The sequence below is a fragment of the Triticum aestivum genome, chromosome 5A (assembly GCF_018294505.1).
Source record: "Triticum aestivum cultivar Chinese Spring chromosome 5A, IWGSC CS RefSeq v2.1, whole genome shotgun sequence".
Lineage (NCBI taxonomy): Eukaryota > Viridiplantae > Streptophyta > Magnoliopsida > Poales > Poaceae > Triticum > Triticum aestivum.
The window spans coordinates 666,345,885-666,366,653 of NC_057806.1; the positions used below are offsets into that span (position 1 = coordinate 666,345,885).

At 48.9% G+C, this 20,769-nt stretch overlaps 1 protein-coding gene across 1 annotated transcript; it reads left to right on the forward strand.

The window, feature by feature from the left end:
• The first annotated feature begins 7,987 nt into the window (after positions 1-7,987).
• On the forward strand, positions 7,988-13,552 carry LOC123105804 (bromodomain-containing protein DDB_G0270170). The gene is made up of 9 exons (XM_044527954.1): positions 7,988-8,369; positions 9,040-9,097; positions 9,218-9,305; positions 9,425-9,470; positions 9,553-9,651; positions 10,662-10,730; positions 11,297-11,624; positions 11,721-11,848; positions 12,043-13,552. Exons 1-9 carry the CDS (start codon positions 8,091-8,093, stop codon positions 12,883-12,885), a joined length of 1,938 nt encoding a protein of 645 aa, XP_044383889.1. The 5' UTR covers positions 7,988-8,090; the 3' UTR covers positions 12,886-13,552.
• Positions 13,553-20,769: the final 7,217 nt, after the last annotated feature.

Here is a 20,769-nt window from a genome sequence, read left to right on the forward strand (position 1 = left end):
GGATCTCGGGTAGGGGGTCCCGAATTGTGTGTCTAAGGCGGATGGTAACAGGAGGCAGGGGACACGATGTTTTACCCAGGTTCGGGCCCTCTTGATGGAGGTAAAACCCTACGTGCTGCTTGATTTATTCTTGATGATATGAGTAGTACAAGAGTTGATCTACCACGAGATCAGAGAGGCTAAACCCTAGAAGCTAGCCTATGGTATGATTGTATGTTGTCCTACGGACTAAAACCCTCCGGTTTATATAGACACCGGAGGGGGCTAGGGTTACACAAGGTCGGTTACAAAGGAGGAGATATACATATCTATATTGCCTAGCTTGCCTTCCACGTCAAGTAGAGTCCCATCCGGACACGGGACGAAGTCTTCAATCTCGTATCTCATAGTCCAACAGTCCATCCAAAGGATATAGTCCGGCTGTCCGGAGACCCCCTAATCCAGGACTCCCTCAACCCCCAGGTGCTTCTTTGGCCCATTGGTTGTCTTCTAGTCCAAAAAAAATATCCAATAAGTTTTGCTGCGTTTGGACTCCGTTTGGTATTGATTTCCTGCGATGTAAAAAACATGCAGAAAACAACAACTGGCACTTGGCACTATGTCAATAGGTTAGTACCCAAAAATGACTATAAAATGATTATAAAACATCCAAGATTGATAATATAATAACATGGAACAATCAAAAATTATAGATACATTGGAGACGTATCAGACACGCATCGTAACCTCATCCTTAGCCAATCTTCATTTAATCCGTAGCCCCTGTTTCAAGTTGCAAATATGAGCAATAGAACCATTATCAAATACTCGGGCGCTACTACGAGCATTAGTAAGGTACACATCAATAACATGTATATCAAATATACCTTTGTTCACTTTGCCATACTTGTTATCCGCCAAATACTTGGGGCAGTTCCTCTTCCAGTGACCAGTCCCTTTGAAGTAGAAGCATTCAGTTTCAGGCTTGGGTTCAGAATTGGGCTTCTTCCCAGGAGTGATAACTTGCTTGCCATTATTCTTGAAGTTCCCCTTCTTTCCCTTGCCTTTTTTCTCGAAACCAGTGGTCTTGTTAATCATCAACACTTGATGCTCTTTCTTGATTTCTACCTCCGTAGCTTTGAGCATAGCGAAGAGCTCGAGAATTGTCTTATCCATCCCTTGCATATTATAGTTCATCACGAAGCCTTTGTAGCTTGGTGGTAGTGATTGAAGAACTCTGTCAATAACACTATCATCCGGAAGATTAATTCCCGGCTGAGTCAAGTGGTTATGGTACCCAGACATTCTGAGTATGTGTTCACTGACAAAACTATTTTCCTCCATCTTGCAGCTATAGAACTTGTTGGAGACTTCATATCTCTCAACTCGGGCATTTGCTTGAAATATCAACTTCAACTCCTAGAACATCTCATATGGTCCATGACGTTCAAAACGTCTTTGAAGTCCCGATTCTAAGCCATAGAGCATGGCACACTGAACTATAGAGTAGTCATCAGACCGCGTCTGCTAGACGTTCAAAGCGTCTACATTAGCGGGAGGGGGCTTGTCACCTAGCGGTGCATCAAGGCCATAATTCTTTTGTGCAGCAATGAGGATAATCCTCAAGTTACGGACCCAGTCCATGTAGTTACTACCATCATCTTTCAACTTAGCTTTCTCTAGGAACGCATTAAAATTCAAGGGAACGGTAGCACGGGCCATTGATCTATAACATAGATATGCAAAAACTATCAGGACTAAGTTCATGATAAATTAAGTTCAATTAAACATATTACTTAAGAACTCCCACTTAGATAGACATCCCTCGAGTCATCTAAATGATCACGTTATCCATATCAACTAAACCATGTCCGATCATCACGTGAGATGGAGTATTTTTCAATGGTGAACATCTCTATGTTGATCATATCTACTATATGATTCACGTTCGACCTTTTGGTCTCCAGTGTTCTGAGGCCATGTCTGTACATGCTAGGCTTGTCAAGTTTAATCCGAGTATTCCGCACATGCAAAAATGTCTTGCACCCATTGTATGTGAACGTAGAGCTTATCACACCCGATCATCATGTGGTGTCTCGACACGACGAACTGTCGCAACGGTGCATACTCAGGGAGAACACTTATACCTTGAAATTTAGTGAGGGATCATCTTATAATGCTACCATCGTACTAAGCAAAATAAGATGCATAAAAGATAAATGTCACATGCAATCAAAATATGTGACATGATATGGCCATCATCATCTTGTGCCTTTGATCTCCATCTCCAAAGCACCGTCAAGATCTCCATCGTCACCGGCTTGACACCTTGATCTCCATCGTAGTGTCGTGGTCGTCTCACCAACTATTGCTTCTACAACTATCGCTAACGCATAGTGATAAAGTAAAGCAATTACATGGCGTTTGCATTTCATACAATAAAGAGACAACCATAAGGCTCATGCTAGTTGCCGATAACTTTTACAAAACATGATCATCTCATACAACAACGTATATCACATCATGTCTTGACCATATCACATCACAACATGCCCTGCAAAAACAAGTTAGACGTCCTCTACATTGTTGTTGCAAGTTTTACATGGCTGCTACGGGCTTCTAGTAAGAACCGTTCTTACCTACGCATCAAAACCACAACGATGTTTCGTCAAGTTTGCTGTTTCAACCTTCAACAAGGACCGGCCATAGTCAAATTCAATTCAACTAAAGTTGGAGAAAAAGACACCCGCTAGCCACCTTTATGCAAAACAAGTTGCATGTTTGTCGGTGGAACCGGTCGCACGAACGTGGTCATGTAAGGTTGGTCTGGGCCGCTTCATCCAACAATATCGCTGAATCAAAATAAGACGTTGATGCTAAGCAGTATGACTATCATCGCCCACAACTCTTTGTGTTCTACTCAGGCATATCATCTACGCATAGACCTGGCTCGGATGCCACTGTTGGGGAACGTAGCATGCAATATCAAAATATTTCCTACGCTCATGCAAGATCTATCTAGGAGATGCATAGAAACAAGAGGGGGAGAGTGTGTCCATGTACCCTCGTAGACCGAAAGTGGAAGCGTTTGACGACGCGGTTGATGTAGTCGAAATTCTTCTCGTTCAGACCGATCAAGCACCGAACATACGACACCTCCGAGTTCTGCACACGTTCAGCTCGATGACGTCCCTCAAACTCTTGATCCAGCAAAGTGTCGAGGGAGAGTTTCGTCAGCACAACAACATGGTGACGGTGATGGTGAAGTGATCTGCGCACGGCTTCGCCTAAGCACTACAACAAATATGACCGGAGGCGTAAAACTGTGGAGGGGGGCGCCGCACACGGCTAACAAATAGTTGTCATGTTAGAGGCGCCCCCACCCCCATATATAAAGGAGGGAGAGGGGAGGAGGCCGGCCTAGGCGCGCCCTAAGTGGGAGGAGTCCCACTTGGGCTCCTAGTCCAATTCGCCCCCCATTTCCTTTTACCGGAAGGGGAAAGGGGGAAGGAGAGAGAGGAGGAGAAGGAAAGGGGGCGCCGCACCCTCCCCTTGTCCATTTCGGACTCCTCCCTTGGGGGGGGGGGCTACCCCTTGTGGGATGGTTTGCCTCCCTCCTATGGCCCATATGGCCCATATCTTCCCCCGGGGGGTTCCGGTAACCCCCCGGTATTTCGATATGTACTTGATACATTCCGAAATACTTCCGGTGTCCGAATACTATCATCCAATATATCAATATTTACCTCTCAACCATTTTGAGACTCCTCGTCATGTCTGTGATCTCATCAGGGTTTCCGAACAATCTTCGGTCACCAAAACACATAACTCATAATACAAATCGTCATCGAACGTTAAGTGTGCGGACCCTACGGGTTCGAGAACTATGTAAACATGACCGAGACACCTCTCTGGTCAATAACCAATAGCGGAACCTGGATGCTCATATTGGTTCCTACATATTCTATGAAGATTTTTATCGGTCAAACCATAACGACAACATACATAATTCCCTTTGTCATCGGTATGTTACTTGCCCAAGATTCGATCGTCGGTATCATCATACCTAGTTCAATCTCATTACCGTCAAGTCTCTTTACTCATTCTGTAATGCATCATCCCGCAACTAACTCATTAGTCACATTACTTGCAAGGCTTATCATGATGTGCGTTACCGAGAGGGCCCAGAGATACCTCTCCGATACTCGGAGTGACAAATCCTAATCTCTATCTATGCCAACCCAACAAACACCTTCGAAGATACCCATAGAGCATCTTTATAATCACCCAGTTACGTTGTGACGTTTGGTAGCACACAAGGTATTCCTTCGGTATTCAGGAGTTGCATATCTCATAGTCAAAGGAATATGTATAAGTCATGAAGAAAGCAATAGCAATAAAACTTAATGATTAATATGCTAAACTAACGGATTGGTCTTGTTCATCACATCATTCTCCTAATGATGCGATCCCGTTCATCAAATGACAACACATATCTATGGTTAGAAAACTTAACCATCTTTGATTAATGAGCTAGTCTAGTAGAGGCATACTAGGGACATTGTGTTTTGTCTATGTATTCACACATGTATCAAGTTTCCAGTTAATACAATTCTAGCATGAATAATAAACATTTATCATGATATAAGGAAATATAAATAACAACTTTATTATTGCCTCTAGGGCATATTTCCTTCAGACTATGCCTTCAATTGCAAGTTTTGTGCGAGAGGTTTCACTTAAAGTCATAACCATTACTTGACTGCTAGTAGCCTACCCCGTGGTTGGAGCATATGCATCATACTCCCTGCCTCCCTGGTCTCTTCGTGAGCTTACTAGAGAACACCCAAGTCTCATAGACTGTGACGTTTAACAGTCGGGGATCATATATGTGTGTTCTTTCAGGAATGGTTTGTAGGACAACATATTTGCTACATGTAGCCAATAGAAATGCATTAAGGCATCTTGTTAACCTGCCTGGTAGTTCTCTTACAGTTTTGAGAGTTTTGCATCTTCACATAGAGTGAGTTATCAGTTACTCCCCTTCGTTAACCAATAGGTTGTTCTTCCCATGTCCTAATTCACTCGATCTCCAATTGCAAAGGTTGGGTTACTACGATGGTGTAACACATATGGGTTTCATACTCATCTGTCTCGATGCATTATCTATCACATTTCGTGATAGTCCCTTTTAAAAAGGATCTACCAGGTTTTTGTCTATTTGAACATACATGAGAGTTATTGCTCTGGAGTTTCTCAATTTCCTGACAAACTTCAAACATCTCTTCACATGTCTTGATTACTTCACATTATCCTTATAGTTGTTCACTTTGATAATGACTATTTTGATTGTCATAATTGATAAGAATAGCCGACACTAGTTGTTCAACCACAGGCAAGCCCATCGAGGGCTCAAACAGCCACCCAGCCTCAACAGTGGCTATGTGTAAAGTAGAAAGTTCTGCTTCCATGGTTGACCTTTGTCAAAATGGTTTGCTTACAAGACCTTCATGATATCACGCCACCTTCATAAGTAAATACATACCCACTTGTGGCATAAATCACACCTACATCAGAAATCCAACTCGAATCATTATATCCTTCAAGCACGACGGAGTGCCCTGAATAGTGAATTTCATAACTCATTGTACTTCTCAGATGGCGCAAGACTCTATCAAGTGCATGCCAATGATCACCCTCCTATTTGACAAGAACCTGTTTAGTTTGCTCACAGCAAAAGAGATACCGTGTTAGACTACGGTGGCGTCGCAAGTTGTGACATGAGGCAAAACCCCAGCTTGTTTCGGTATGTCTTTGGTTGTGGCCGGTAAGTCATATATAAAGGAGAACCCGTGCGGTTTTGTTTCGCGATTATGATCTCAAACCGACTTGGTTTCCAAGTCGTAAGTAATCGGACAAGAAAACAATCAACTTGTTTGCCAAGACATGCAAAAATAAAACGACAAAAGAAAGCAATGTCGTATCTGGGCAGATCATTCACGCGCATGTCGCACGCCCACGCCCCGGCCAAGCCCGGCGAGGCGGGACGAGGCAAGGCGAGTACACGCGCTTGTTGTTCTCTTTCTCTCCTCATACTCACCATATTCTGTAGTCGGTAGAACCTACTATATAAAGAGGTACCACATCTACTCAATAACAATTATATATGAGACTGAAGTTTAGAACCACCTCTTGCCATTGGGCCTTTGAGATTTACTTTAGGAATTTAAGAACTTGTACATGACCAAGCCCATTACTTTTGGATGCCAATAACTGCCACACGTATGGGCGTTAAGGAATCTGCCCACATGTTCTGTGTGGTGCCTAAGAGGACCAGCCCACGCGTCTGTGTGTGGGCAAAACAATTAGCGTCCACATGCCTCTTTTTTCCCCTCCCAGTCCCTCTTACACGCGTGTGTGTGGGCGAAATAGATAACGCCCACACGCGCGGTACGTCAGGCCTCGTACCTCGTGGTCCCGCGCGCCCCGCAGTTGCCATGGGGCGGACCCTCACCCATGTTCGTTTAAGTGCAGTTGCCATGTCGTTGAACTACGGTTGTCATGTCGGACAACTACAGTTGCCATGTTTGCTCAACTGCAGTTGCCATCTCAGGTCAAAGTTCCAGATTGCCATTTTTTGGACAACTACAGTTGTTGCCATGTGTGGTCTGGTCTACTGCAGTTACCATGATTTCAAAACTTTAGGAGTTGCCACCTACTAACACTAGGCAGTTGCCATGTAGCTACAAAAAAGGCATGGCAAAAAATATGTTCGGGTAAAAGAAAGAGTTGTCATGTGCTCACAAGCACGCTAGGGCAGTTGCCATTTAAAAAGAAAGAGTTGCCATCTGCTTACGTGCACGCTAGAGCAGTTTGCCATGTACCATGCAAAACATATGGCAACTGACATGTTCGGGTAAAAAAAGAGAGAGTTGACATCTGCTTGCAATCATACTAGGGCAGTTGCCATGTACACTGCAAAACGCATGGCAACTGGTAGCTTGGGTGTGGAAGAGGAGGTGGGTGTGTGGGCGAGATGGCAAACGCCCACACACCAGTCCTTGTGCGTGACTGAAAACAGATGTGTGGGCGAACTACTAAATGCCCACACACCGGCCCCTCCGTGTGGTAAAACGAATGTGTGGGCGACCTCTCTCACACACCACACACGCGAGTTGTCCTACGTGGCATACAAAATCAGCTAATTCGTGTCAAAATTCGTGCAGAAGTTACTGGACGGTGATGAAGACGTGTGGATGAGTTGGTTAACGCCCACATGTGTGGACGTTAACATTTTCGTTACTTTTAACAAGAACGCCCGAGTGCGCCGATGAGTGTGTCTTTTGGGTGGACCGGACGTGCGCCTGGATGACTGCAAACTGCCTCTACGTTTGGTTCTGCTTCCTGTAATTCAGGACATCCGGACCGGTCCGAACAAATTAGACGACCGTCGTTGAATGACAAGAGAAAAAGTTTGAACTGCCCGATTCAAATATTGAGGGGCGACTTGGTGATCCGTATTGGAGTCGTCTTTCTGGGGTAGCCGATGGACTGCTTAACTCTTACACATGCTGCAGGAACACCGTAACACACCTCGACACAGCAGATCAGTCGACGCAGATCAGTCACCGTAACCTTCTCAAAACGGCAACGCTTAGCTCAACCCACCTGGTGAACACTGAACACGCGGCACTTCGAAAACTGCGGGAAAATACTCCCAAGGAAAAGAAAAGGAGAGCCAGCATGCCGTCCGACTGACATGTGGGCCCACGCGCTCCTTACAGCCACCCCACGCAGGCCCTGCGAGACCCACCAATCAGCCCCGCCCACGGCCCGGGCCCGCCGTCCCCACCCCCACCCGACGCGCCCCAGGCCGGCCGATCGCAACACGCCAGTTCCACCCACGGCCACTGCCGCGTGGGACCGGGGCGGCCCTGCCCCACAAGGCAGGGCTGGGGGGAGCCCGTCGCGGCCGAAAGAGCCCCGGACGAAAAATACCAAACGCACGCGAGGCCACACGCACCCCGACCCGTTCGTCCATCCCACCCCCGCCCCCGCCTCCCCCTCCCTCCTCGCCGCCGCCCCGCCGGCGCCGCGGGCCGCCGCCGCCGATGGCCAAGACACGGAGGCCGCCCGCCCCGCCCCCGCCCCCCGCCCCCGCGGAGACCCCGTCCCCGCAGCGGAAGCGCAAGAAGAAGGGCCGCCCGTCGCTCCTCGACCTCCAGCGCCGTAGCCTCCGCCTGCAGGCGCAGAGCCCCGAGGCCCCGTCCCCGCCGCCCCCCGCCCGCCGCGGCCCCGACCCCTCCGACGACGACGACGACGCGGGGGGCGCCAGCACCGGGCGGCGCCGCCAGAAGCGGCTCAAGAACGTCCTCTCCGGCGCCGGCGAGGTCGGGCCCCCTCCCCCCTCCCTCCCTCGCCCCGAAATTCCGAGTCCCCCCGAGGTTTTGCGGGCGCCCGGGCGGGGTTTTGGCCCCGCGGGACACGCGGCGATGCCGGGCCGTGGTGGTTGGATCTGCGCGCGGGTCTGCGATTTTTTTCCCCGGGGCGCGGGGCCGGCCTCCCCCGCGGCACGGTACGGCGGGGGAGAGAATCTGGCGGGACGAGAGAGAGATCAGTGCGCGGCACTGCGGCCGCGGATTTTTCGAGCTTCCCGGAGAGAAGACGTTGGCTTTTTTTGGGCGGGCCTGGATTTGTTTTTGTTCCCCCTGGGGGTCTGCGTCTAGCTTAGGGGATCTCCACCTCGTCAGCGCTTTAATCCTTTCCTTTGGCGGCAAACAGTACGCGGATCTGACAAGTTTTTGACGGATTTGACTGCCTTTTCCTCGCATTTTTGTTGTTGTTGTTGTTGTTGTTAACGGGTCGCGGCCAAGCAGGCGCTGTCGGAGCGGCGGCAAAAGTCGTCGCCTCTCAGAGCCAAGGATTTATTGCTGGCGAATGCAAAATTTTACGACAACCATGTTGACGCAAGCTTGCGATTTCATCCATGGCGGGCTCGCCAAGCAAATAGCTGACTGACTGACTGACTGACTGACTGAAGTTCTTTTGCTGCTGCTGCAGGAGGAGGAGGGAGCTGCGGTGGAGGAGAAGAAGGATGCGGCGAAAGCGACGGGGAAAGGTGAGGTCTTGGAGGGAACCAAGCATCAGCCTTGAGGTGGTTAAAGAATTTGAATTTTTCTCTCCCTGCGGCTAACGTTTGCTCGCCTCTCGCTGCTGCTGCTGCTGCTTGTGGGAGCAGGGGCCGCTGCGTCGTCGGGTGGCGGGCCCACGGGGACGCCCCTCCCGGACAAAAAGTTGCTGCTCTTCATCCTCGACAGGCTCCAGAAGTGAGTGCCCTGGCCCCATCATCCTTCATCCTCCTCTGCTTCTCCTCTCCTCCTCCAATGGTCTTCAGCTATTCGCGTCTGTTTTCTTACGCTGCCTTGCCTTGCACTGCTTCTCCCAGGAAGGACACCTATGGAGTGTACTCGGATCCCGTCGACCCGGAGGAGGTGAGCAAGCGGTTTACCTCTCATGACTAGCTCTGTTCTTGTCATGTTGGAGTGCTAGTATGACTGTTTTGTGTGGCTGCAGCTTCCGGATTACCATGAACTCATCGAGCATCCGATGGACTTCTCAACGATCCGCGAGAAACTTTTGAGCGACAAGTATACCATCCTAGAGCAGTTTGAGGTATTCTGCCTCTTTTTGCTGTTACTGTTTCTATGCCTGATGTTTATTTTCTGTTACTGGGCTCTGTTCTGATCCAGTGGCAAAACAGATGTTGGCTTCTGCCCTCTGTTATATACATACTGTCTTTTATTCTGGGTCACACTTCATAGATTAGACTGTTGTCCTGCTTTTTTATTTATTTGCACAATCGAAGGCCTTCATCCTGGTTCTGTTTTTCCTTCTATTCTGTCTATTGTTTGTAATGTACTGACTCTTCCCTCTTAACTGGTGTTGTTTGCTTGTGCTTTCGGCACTTTGGGTTTTGAAGATACGTTCCGATCTGCCCACATTAATTGAGGCGGTCGTCTGCATGTGACTTTTGCATGTATCTCAATTCCCATCGTGGGCCGAAATAGGGATCTTTTTGTATGAATTATTGTCCTCATTGGGGGGGTACTCTTTTTGATTGGCATTTAGAGATTTTCATTGTTGCTGTATATGATGTCCTTTACTGGAACTGTTGAGGGAGAAAAATACATTCAGCCTTTTCAAGGTTTACTCCTACTGCAGCTCTGCTGTTGTACTTATTAATTAAGTCCACATCTTATGCTCTGAAGTGCTATGACAGTGTGCTGTACATGATCACCTAACACAGTACAACTCCCGCTTTATTCTTGCCAGCTAACATAGGATAGATCACTTGAGGGTGAACTTCCGTGGGGAAGTACGTCCAATTTATGCAGAGATAATCCTGTAATTGATGTAGATATCTCCTTCTCGGAGATATAGTCGATGCACTGGAGAGTGCTTTTTTACAAGTTTAAGTGCATTTTATGTTGAGCTTGTATTTTGGAAATTGATATGTTCCATTAAACCAGCAACAATGATGACAATTTTCCGGCATATATATATATATGTTGCAATTGTATGTGAGATTCATTACTGTCTTAAGGGATGATGCAAATCATAATGGAATAATACTCTGCTTCCGTGGCATGGATCTGTTTTGATATCGATGTTTTTCTGTGCAGAATGATGTATTTCTACTTACATCCAATGCCATGTCCTACAATTCAGAAGACACAGTATACTATCGCCAGGTATATATATTTTACTATGATGTAGTGCACATGCTGCTCGTATTAAAGATGTTTCAATCCATCCTGGCACATGTACTGCTGTATTATCTGGACGGTTACTTGGTAGCTCTTTGCTTAGGAATATGTAGGATGTGCTTGATTGGTCCTTCCATTTTTCTGGCAACCCCTAAGAATTTGGGGGACAGCCAAGTTTGGCATGCCAATGGCCCTTTGACCATTTTTGCGCCAATTGGAACCAAAATGTTTGTGGATTTTTGGCTAGCTAATTTATTTTCCAATTGGTATGTATCATAATTTGTGTATGATCAGCGCAGTTCTTTGGGAACTTATGTGTTAAGTGTGTAACTTGACCTTCTGCTGTTAGTTTGTATACCAACAGGACATCAAGTTTAGTACTTTTCACAGCATATTTCCTGAAAATATTGTGCATTCACAAACGCAAAATGGAACCGGTACATTTTCAGAATAGTTGTTTCTGTTCTTTTCTTTTGCTTCTTACACTATTTTGTCGTGTATGTAAAGTTGCAGTCTTCTTAGCTGTACCTAAAATGTTCGCATCTCCATAGGCACGGTCTATTGAAGCTCTTGCCAGAAAGGATTTTGAGAACTTGAGGCAAGCTAGTGATAGTGAAGAAGAACAACCGAAGACAGCACCTAGAAGAGGCAGGCCACCAAAAAATGCAAAGAAAACAGTTGAGAAGGTTGAGGACGATGGTTCACCAGATTTATCCAATGTAAAAGGAAACAGATCTGTAGACAACACTGAGACAAGAAAAAGATGGACTAGTGAGAGAACTCGAAATAATATTACCATGAGAGATTCATCCATTCTTCACCACAGCACGTTCGGTTCTTTTAGTGGTAAAAAAACAGAGAAAACTGGTGTTTACTCAGGTTTGTTTTTCCTAGTGTTCATTTCTCATGTTTTCTTTGCAGTGCTGTACTCGTGGAGCATAAATAAACATGGCTAATGCTACTTTCATCGTGTAGGGTCTTTGAAGTATGGAAAGAAGACTACTATTTTAGACGATGATCGGCGGAGTACATATGATCAGCAATACTCAAATTATAGTCCTCTTTTTTCTGCCCTTGATTGTGAGCGGAAACAACTACTTCCAGTAAGCACATTCTGACCAGCTTAAATTGAACCTTTAACTCTTGATTGAAACCTTTTTCAACTTAGCTGTTAAGGTGAATATCCGCAGCTACTACTTTACATTTGTTTTGGATTAAATTGACTTGGAGTTGGAAGAAAAAAGTTTGCATGCTACATCAATAATTTTATACTGATTTTTTTTCATAATGGAAACAGATTGGGCTTCAGCAGCAACATGCATATGCCAGGAGCTTGGCACGGTTTGCGGCAAAACTTGGACCAATTGGATGGGATATAGCAGCGAAAGGAATCAGACGTGTATTACCACCCGGGACAAAGTTTGGCCCAGGATGGGTTGTAGATGGCGAGCCACCTCAAAACTCGCAGTGTCCGCGAGTTCCTGAAGTTGCCAACCCGACCGCAAAGTCCAGTATTCCATCATGCGGTATACCACCCAAAAGCGATGATCTACGTCGGAGTTCTGAGCTATCTTCAGATGGGGATGCTGCCGCAGGTGAAGAGTATATGACTAAAAACCAGCCAGTGGCGTCTACATCAGCAGGCATTGAAAGGAGCTCTACACCTGCCAGTAAAATACCCACGTATGAAAATGGAGCTACCATGACAGGTGATGGTGTGGGTAATACTCGACCAACGCCTCCGTTACAGCAGCAGAGTAACAGTCAAGAAGTCCCCTCTAATATCAATGGAATGACTGCTGCGCCGAACACCATGGGTCAGTATGCTGGACAAGGTTTATTTGAGCAAATGACGCATGCCCAAGTGCTCGGGATGTTTTCTGGAGTCAATGGCAGAGCCAACGGGTTTCGTCATGGGCACCAACTGACGGAGGAGAGTGTTAAAATAGTGCAGAATGGAGTGATTGGAAAGGCAGCTACCACCACCAGCCCCTTGCAAGAAGCAGATCATGATCCAAAGGGTTCATATCCACAAGACGATAACAGGTCCGCTTCTCCAAGCTTCAATGCTGCCGGTTCCCCGCCTAGGGGGAAAGCGGCAGCGAATCCGAAGCAACCAGACTTGGTGTTACAGCTGTGAGCGCAGTAGCAGCCATTGACATACATAGTTAGTATCTGCCACCCCTGATGGAAACGAGATGGATCGGAAATTCAGAATCCTGCTTCTCCAGGGCCGATCATCCAGCTCCGGATCCGCTGATAGTACACCTGAGTGGTGCCCAAGAGCTTGGAAGGAAGGATAACCAAAGACTTAACCACCCGATGGAGAATAAAACGAGAGGTAAAAGTGAGGGTTGCGGGAAACAAAGGAAATAATCATGGGCTTGACCCCTAGCGAGCGAGCGAGCGAATGAAATTGTTGTAAAAGGGTAGGTAGTGTACAGATTCTAATCCTATTGAGGACGACGACGATGTTCCAGCGGTCGCCTGGTGGTGGTAATCGAATCGAATGTGTAACATTATTTATAGTAGAAGAAGCTAGCATACAAGCAAGCAAAGCGGTAAGAGGGCAAAGGTGAATAGTTGTGCCGTTTCGTCCGTTCCATCTTGACCTGAGCAGCAGCCTGTGGCATGCATGATCCTGTTCTAGTACTAGTAGTAAGGATCCAATCTCCTGACATGGTTATGTCTTATGTGGTGGTAGTGGTAATGATTTGTTGAAGTTGAATATATTTCTTGCTGTGGAATCTTGTTGGTATGTGATGAAGAAATGGGATGGATGGATGTTGTTTTCGTCCTTTTGGGGATGTGCTTGGGTGTATTTGCTCCTTTTTCAAAAAGTTAAATAATTTTCTTAAAGAAAACTCCATATGTTTGCTTGCAGATTTTCCAAGCACGTGGAGTCGCAAATCATTTGCGAGATGTGCAGAAAAGAAAAAAAATTAAACCAAGCAATTTTCCAGAACAAGACAAAGTACTCCCTTCGTTCCATAATATAAGAACGTTTTTTACACTAGTTTAGTGCCTAAAACGTTCTTATATTATGTGATGGAGGAAGTAATTCACGTTCTGGTTTTTCTGTCCACCCGGATAGCAAATCGATGAATGTTGACACAAAATGTTTCTGGAGGATGTTGACATAAATTTTGAAGTTTGTTCTTTTTGTGCTTATTATCAGCACTTGTAACCGTTGCTGACACTGACAGGATGTGGGGGAAGTTGTGTGTATGTGTTCTCACCCGTCAAAAAAAAAGTGTATGTGCAGTCTCTGTGGCATCAAAACTGTAGGAGCATCGCCAATAGCAGTTCTAAAATATAGGGCACTAGCAGTTTTTAAGGTATTTGAGGCAAAAAATGGTCTCCAGCAGCTGTCCTAGCGTAATTTTTTTGCAAAAGATTTTTAGGCAGCACAAGAAAAAGGGATCCAAGTGCGGCAGATATACAACGGTTGCGCAGTTGCGGAAAAAACAACCCCCTCCCCACCCTGAGTCTTTAGGGCATCTCCAGCCGTTGGCCTCCCCAGAAGGCATTTTTTTCGCCTCCTGAGGAGCTGCCGGCGAAAACTTCGGCCTGGGGGTGGAATTTTTTCCACTCGTTGCGCCCCCATAGCTCCATCGACAGGCTCCATTCCTTCATTCCTTCAAGCAAGAAACAAACAGAGCTCCATCGCCAAGAAACCACCACTGAGTTGCTTGCCGGAACCAATGGCGACCACCAAGAAGAGGGAGATGGTGTTCTTCGACGTGGAGGCTGCGCAGTCCCCGTCGCTGCCCGGCGAGTGCAGCCTCCTGGAGTTCGCCGCCATCCTCGTCTGCCCGCGCCGCCTCGTCGAGTCTGCCGGCCGCGCACTCCCGCGGCCGCGCTCGCCCGTCCGTGCCTGCTCGCTCGCCCGTCCGCGCCCGCCCACTCGCCCAGGCCGCGCCCTCAAGCACGCGGACGCCCCAGCTGCCGCGACCGCGTTGTCCGTCCGCATCGTCCTCCGAGAGGCTCGCGCTCGCCTGCCGCCCCCACTCTGCCCCGGTGCAGGGCACGCCCCTTCTCGTCTCCCAGCAGGCGCTCTCCACAATGCGCTTCGCCTACGCGTACGTGACACCGCCCCCGCCTGCGGTGGAGCTCCGTCCTCCTCGGCTACGCCCGTGGAGCCTCCGCACTGCGCTTCTGCACCCCCGCCTGGCTCGAGGAGGCCATGCGCTTCTGCATCTCGGAGCCGGCTGGGCGCGCGGCGCAGAGGGGTGGCGGGGCGGCGCGGGCTGGCTGGCGGGAGGCCGGGCGCGGCCGCAGATGGCTGGCGGGGCGGGGCGCGCGCAGCCGGGCGCGGCGGCGACGCAGCAGGCCTGAGCTGCGGGAAGGCACCAGGGCAGGACGGCGCGCGCGGCCGGGCGCGGCGGCGACGCGGCGGGAGCTGTGGGAAGGCACCGGGCATGGCGAGAGAGAAAGCGGACGGAGAGAGGGGGAAGGTGGGGGCTCTGCGAGGAAAAAGTGGAGAAAGCGACGGGGGGGGGGTGGCTGCAGGTGGGCCGCAGGAGGCAAAAAAGTGGCGCCGGCACGCCCAGCTGCCCCCCGGGGGGCTGGGTTCGGGGTGAGACTACCGGCGCTATTTTTCTATAAATCCGGCGAAAAGTGATGCTTTGGGGGCGTGACTGGGAGGATTTTTTGCCGCCGGTGATAAAAAAGTGGCCTGGGGGGCGTTCCCGGGGCTCGGCTGGAGATGCCCTTAGCCGCACCCCTGCCTGACCTCCACCATCCCAATTGCCGTTGTCGCCTCTAGATTCGTGACCACTGCACGTGCCACTTCTGGATCTACTCCTCCCACCTCGCCGCCGCCCGCACATTGTGCCCCGCTGCTGAAGCCGAAGACCGTCGCTCCGGCGCATCCGGCAGCCCTCCGCCGTCGCCATGCTGATGAAGCTCGTCGGGCCAAAGGTGACCATTTGTGACCTGCCCAATGAAGCCGAACACCGGCATTGTTGCGGAGGAGAGCGACGCGGGGATGAATTTCCTTTTCTTGCAAACAAAAAAAAAATTAGAGAAGGAATCCGTGGAGCGTCACCGTGTCGCCGTGTCTGTCTGCTCGACAGGGAGCACAGCGCGGCACCCGACTCCATTGTTGCCCATGTGTCGGACCCAGGGGGCGGAAGGAAATACGTATGTGTGTTGTGGATCGGTACGAAATTTTTGTTGCAAGGATACGACACAGCGGGCTACCAAGACCCACGCCAGGCCCGTGGCCGTTGCCAAACCTGTACGACAGTATGTCCGTCCGTACAGACCGGATACACACGCGTAGTAGTAGATCAGGGGTGGCAGCTGGTGACGCGACGCTCCGTCGGAGGACAATCCCCAGTTCATAGCAAAAAAGAAAAGAAAAGAAAAAGACAATCCCCATAGTGAAGGGGAGAACTGGATCCCTCCATCCCGGCCGGTGATTCAGCGTGCGTCCCCGTACATCTCGGTGTGCCTGCGTGCTGCGTGCTGCGTGCTGCGTGGTCGTGGACATCACCACGCCCGGCTTCATCGCGGCCGTGTACCGCCCGCTCCATCATCACACCGAAACTGGGTGTTCCTGCTCGCTTTCTCGCTCTCACTCTCCGATCAGACCGCGTCCGTGTTCGACACTCACGCGCCTTCTCTGTACAGGCGGCCTCCGTGTTGTTGTCAGTACACGGCTTGGATTTGTCGCCAGCCATGTCGTATCGGGTCCAAGGCGGATTAGTTTTGCATTCTCTGTTGAGCGTAGCCAACGTGGAGTTTTTCATGTTCATTATTTTGATTTTCACGCACGAGCCCAAACAGACAGTTTCGTTTTGTCTAGATTTTATCAGTTTAGGTCACAAAACGAACATCATATAGACATGCGCGTCGGTTTAGAGCAACTCCAATAGGATGAACCAAACGAACGGCGGTTTCGTCCGCTTTTTGTTCGTTTGGGTCGGCCGCCCGCCCGGTTTTAGATATGGGTCGGCAACGCGCCGACCCATATGTGCCGGCTGGCCACCCTATTTTACATTGATGAATTCATTCAAACATATTGTCAAATAACATAGTTTAAACCGAATAAAATAGTATAGTTTACAAGCCGAATACAAATAAAAATGTTTCGCATAGTTCTGCAAACGAATAAAGTTGCACGTGAGTTTCCTAATCACGCATGTCATGATGAAATTGGATGAACTGTTCAAAGGTTGCCGTTCCTCCATGCTCAGGCACAACATTCTCACCCTAAAACTGAAACCCTTGATCGTATAGACGTTCCGGGCGCTTGTCTTCTATGATCATATTGTGTATGATTACACAAGCAGTCATCACCTCCCACAGTTTCTGCGTGCTCCAGGTATTAGCAGGATACCGAACGATGCCCCATCGAGATTGCAAAACACCAAAGACACGCTCGACATCCTTCCTAGCACTCTCTTACTCTTGGGCAAATCTTTTCCTCTTCTCTCCGACAGGGTTGGGTATTGTCTTGACAACAATGGTCTACTGAGGGTTGGGTATTATCTTCTTGGCCGCGGGCGGCTGTGTGGTGGTGGAGCGGGGATGGGAAGCAGTCGGCTTCCCGGCTGCAAGACGGCGGTGGCGGGCAACGTGAGAGTGGGCGGTGTTGCTGGACGGATGTGGAGGCGGCGGCAGCTGGCAGAGTCGCCGGCCAAAATGGGCGGCGGCGTCGGCGATGAAGGAGGCGGGCGAGGGTTGCTGTTGGATGGGGGTGGAAGGGGGACGCCAATGTGCCACCGACCAGCGGGCTCGAGGGAGGAGAAGGCGAGCGTGCGCGCATCCGTCTCGTGTCCGCGCCGACGCAAATCCGGCTCAAAAATGGGTCGGGAATGGGTCGCCATCGGACGAAAAGCGGATGCGCGTCCGTTTGGGTCAGCGCGTTGGGCCGCCTTTTGTGTCCGCGCCGACCCAAACGGACGGCGGCGGACGAAATGGATCGCCCCATTGGAGTTACTCTTAGAGCATATGTACTCAAGGCAGACGACCTACACTTTTTTTTCAAAGAACGTCGCCGCCCTGCACGGGAGGAGCCCCGCGCCGCCGCCGGCGACCAGTCACCCGCACGGGAGCAACCACACGTCGTCGCCGCCGGGGACCAAGCGCCCCACACCCGCCTCGCGGCGGCCCCGCCTAGTCGAGCGTGGCAGCCCTGGAGCCAGACGGTGCTCCTGATGCTGCTGTTATGGGAGGTGGCGGCGCTCCTGCTGCTGCGACATGTTGTTGTTGCTGCTGTGTTGCCGGGATACTGTGCTCCAGCACAAGCTGCGCCTGCGCCCGGCCTGCTGCGGCTGCGTCACTGGGGGAGGCGGCGACGACTGGTCGGGGACGCACAAGAGAGAGTATAGAGAGAAAAGCGGGGTAGGCGGGCCGACCAGACACGAGCGAACAAGGACGGCCCAGACTATACATGTTGTGCTTGCTTTCGACCCAAACCTAGAGCAAATTTGATCCAAAAATGGGTCCAAACAAACAAAAAAATGGGATGAATCTATGGTTGGGCCATCGTTTTTGTCCGTTTGGACCCCAACAGACATGACCAGACGAAAATGGGCTCATTCGTTGGAGTAGGCCTAAAAATCACTCAAATGGATTTTATTTTCGGTTCAGTCAGATTTCGTAGGCAGTAGACAAAGAGAGAGATAGAAAGCAGCAGCAACATAACTCCAAGCTCGAGCCGAGGAGGATGGACAACGAGGTATCGCCTGCACCTCGTTGGAGGCAGGGATGACGCTGCTTGTAATGAAGGCACAACCTGAGAGAGGAAGAAGGCTCACTGATTCTGGAGTAGGCCTTTTTCATTTTGGTGCATTTAGGCTGCTCATAATGGAAGTATCATAAATAGTATCATGCATGCCAACTAAACAATTTTGATGAGGTGACATAGAATTAAATGAAGAAAGAAAGGCTTGAGTATCATATCATGATACCGTATTATATTAAATGATGTGCTACTTTATGTCATGCATGGCAATAAATATAGTCCTCTATGATACCAACTTATGATACTATGCATTAGGGATGTAGTATTATAGACTAGTATCATATGCATGATACTAGTATATGATACTTCCCATTATAACCAGCCTTAAGATTAGGCAACTCCGAGCTCGAGCCGGGGACGCAGCAACCCTGGATGCGGGCTGCGGGCCGAGACTCTCCCTTATTATTTCTTGCTTAGGGCATCTTCAATGCCGACCCGTAAATTCCTCGGGTATATGTTCGTATTTGTGTCCAGACGTGGTCCACGGACATGATACGGGACGGAGCCATCCAGCGCTAATTACAAAGTATCCGGCTGGGAGGAGAGAAATAGATGAGGACCATGCATGTGGTGTGCTGTCCGTTTTAGAGGAGATAAAGAATATGGGGACCATGCATGTGCCGAGAGAGAGAAAAGAGGAGGACCATCTGGAGGCTTTTGGTTGGTCAAGTGAATGTCCAGACTCCGGTACATCTCTCCTACTTCTGTCTTCAATTTGCCGAAAAACGGACGTCCATACGGTTTGACCAATACGGGTCTTCATAGGATTGGAAAAGTGAACAAATGTATCCGCCCCGACATATACCGGAGCTTTGCGGATCTCCCTTGAAGATGCCCTTATTATCTTATATACTACTCAGCAAGAAAAATCTGCAACATTTTTTGTCCTTAACTCTGGCATTATGTGTAATTGAAATGTCAGCGAAGTGGAGTGGTTCACAAGCATGGCTAGCCGAGCAAACTACTGTAGTTGACGTTAATTTTGCCGGGCCCGTCAGAGAAACCTAGGAATAGGCAATCAATCAATCAATCAATCAATCAATCAATCGATTGATCATCGCGCCAGCCACACAACTGGCTCCCCCTGATGACAGGACGGACGCAATGGTTTATACTAGTGTAGTTTATAAATATAATTTACTAAAACATCTCACGCATGTGATGCGAAGCAACTTGACATGCGTGGACAATTGGTGCCTCCACACTCCACACTCCACACTCCACAGTCTACTCTGCGAATACTAGATCGCCGCTAGCTCCTTCCTGATGAACAATGCTGATCCTTCACCTTTGCACTCGGCATAGAGCAGGCAACCAGGCCCATCCTGCAGGCAGGTGATCATGTCATGGCCGGCCCAAGCTGCAATCCATCCCGGTTCTCACGCGCCCACGCATGGACCTGTACTACTTTGTCAACCAGGGTGGCGGTGGTAGAAATCCGCATGATGCATTCATCCACGTTGCAATCATATCCCTGTGTGTATGATTTGGGCCGACCTTTTGGGAGTTAGGTTTTGGGCCGACCTTTTGGGAGTTAAGTTCTGGGGTTTGATTCGATTACAGATGCCCTTGTATACATGGAGATGGAGTGAGATCGAGGGAGTAGATCGGAGCAAAGATGGCTTGGAAGTAATTGTCATCGCATCGCAGTGGAGTGGTTCACCTTATCTTCCTTTTTTGTAAAGATGAATCCTCTTAGGCTTTTTTATACTTTAGTCTTTGCTATACGTTCTATTTGCGATTTCCTTATATCATGCCATGCGACCCTATTAAGCGGGTCCCACTTGTCATTAACAAGCTTAAATCGACCGAATAGGGCGACTAGTGTTATTTGCAAAAAAACTAGCCTCGGAATCAGTGGTTTTTGGCACAATTTTATAGAAGTGTGATTTATACAACACTAGACTTCAATGTCGATGGTTTCTGCAATTCAAGAGAGCAGATCGGTGCAAAGATTGGTTGGAACCTACTCCCTCTGTCCGGGTTTATTAGGCCTCTCAACATCACAAGCATGCCCCCTTTTATAAGGCCCCACGTTGGAAAAGTGCATGCATGCAACCATTTCATTAGTTGTATTGAAAGCTATTGTTGTTGGTGCCATGACTGAAAAGTTAATACACTTCATGTGTGCTTTTTCATTGGCTGCATGCATGTGAGAGAGTGCATTGGGAGTGCAATGGAAAAATTAATGTGAGCAAATTACTATGTGTCTTGGTTTAAAAGAAGTTGTCTTTAGGCATAAGGCTAGTCATAGTGGGAGTAACTTAG

What these genes read in the sequence shown, in the direction of transcription:
- LOC123105804 (XM_044527954.1), top strand. Translation starts at nt 8,091, where the DNA reads ATGGCCAAGACACGGAGGCCGCCCGCCCCGCCCCCGCCCCCCGCCCCC. An exon ending in ATCCTCGACAGGCTCCAGAA is followed by an intron (nt 9,306 to 9,424) that starts GTGAGTGCCCTG and finishes TGCTTCTCCCAG; the next exon opens with GAAGGACACCTATGGAGTGT. An exon ending in ACACAGTATACTATCGCCAG is followed by an intron (nt 10,731 to 11,296) that starts GTATATATATTT and finishes GCATCTCCATAG; the next exon opens with GCACGGTCTATTGAAGCTCT.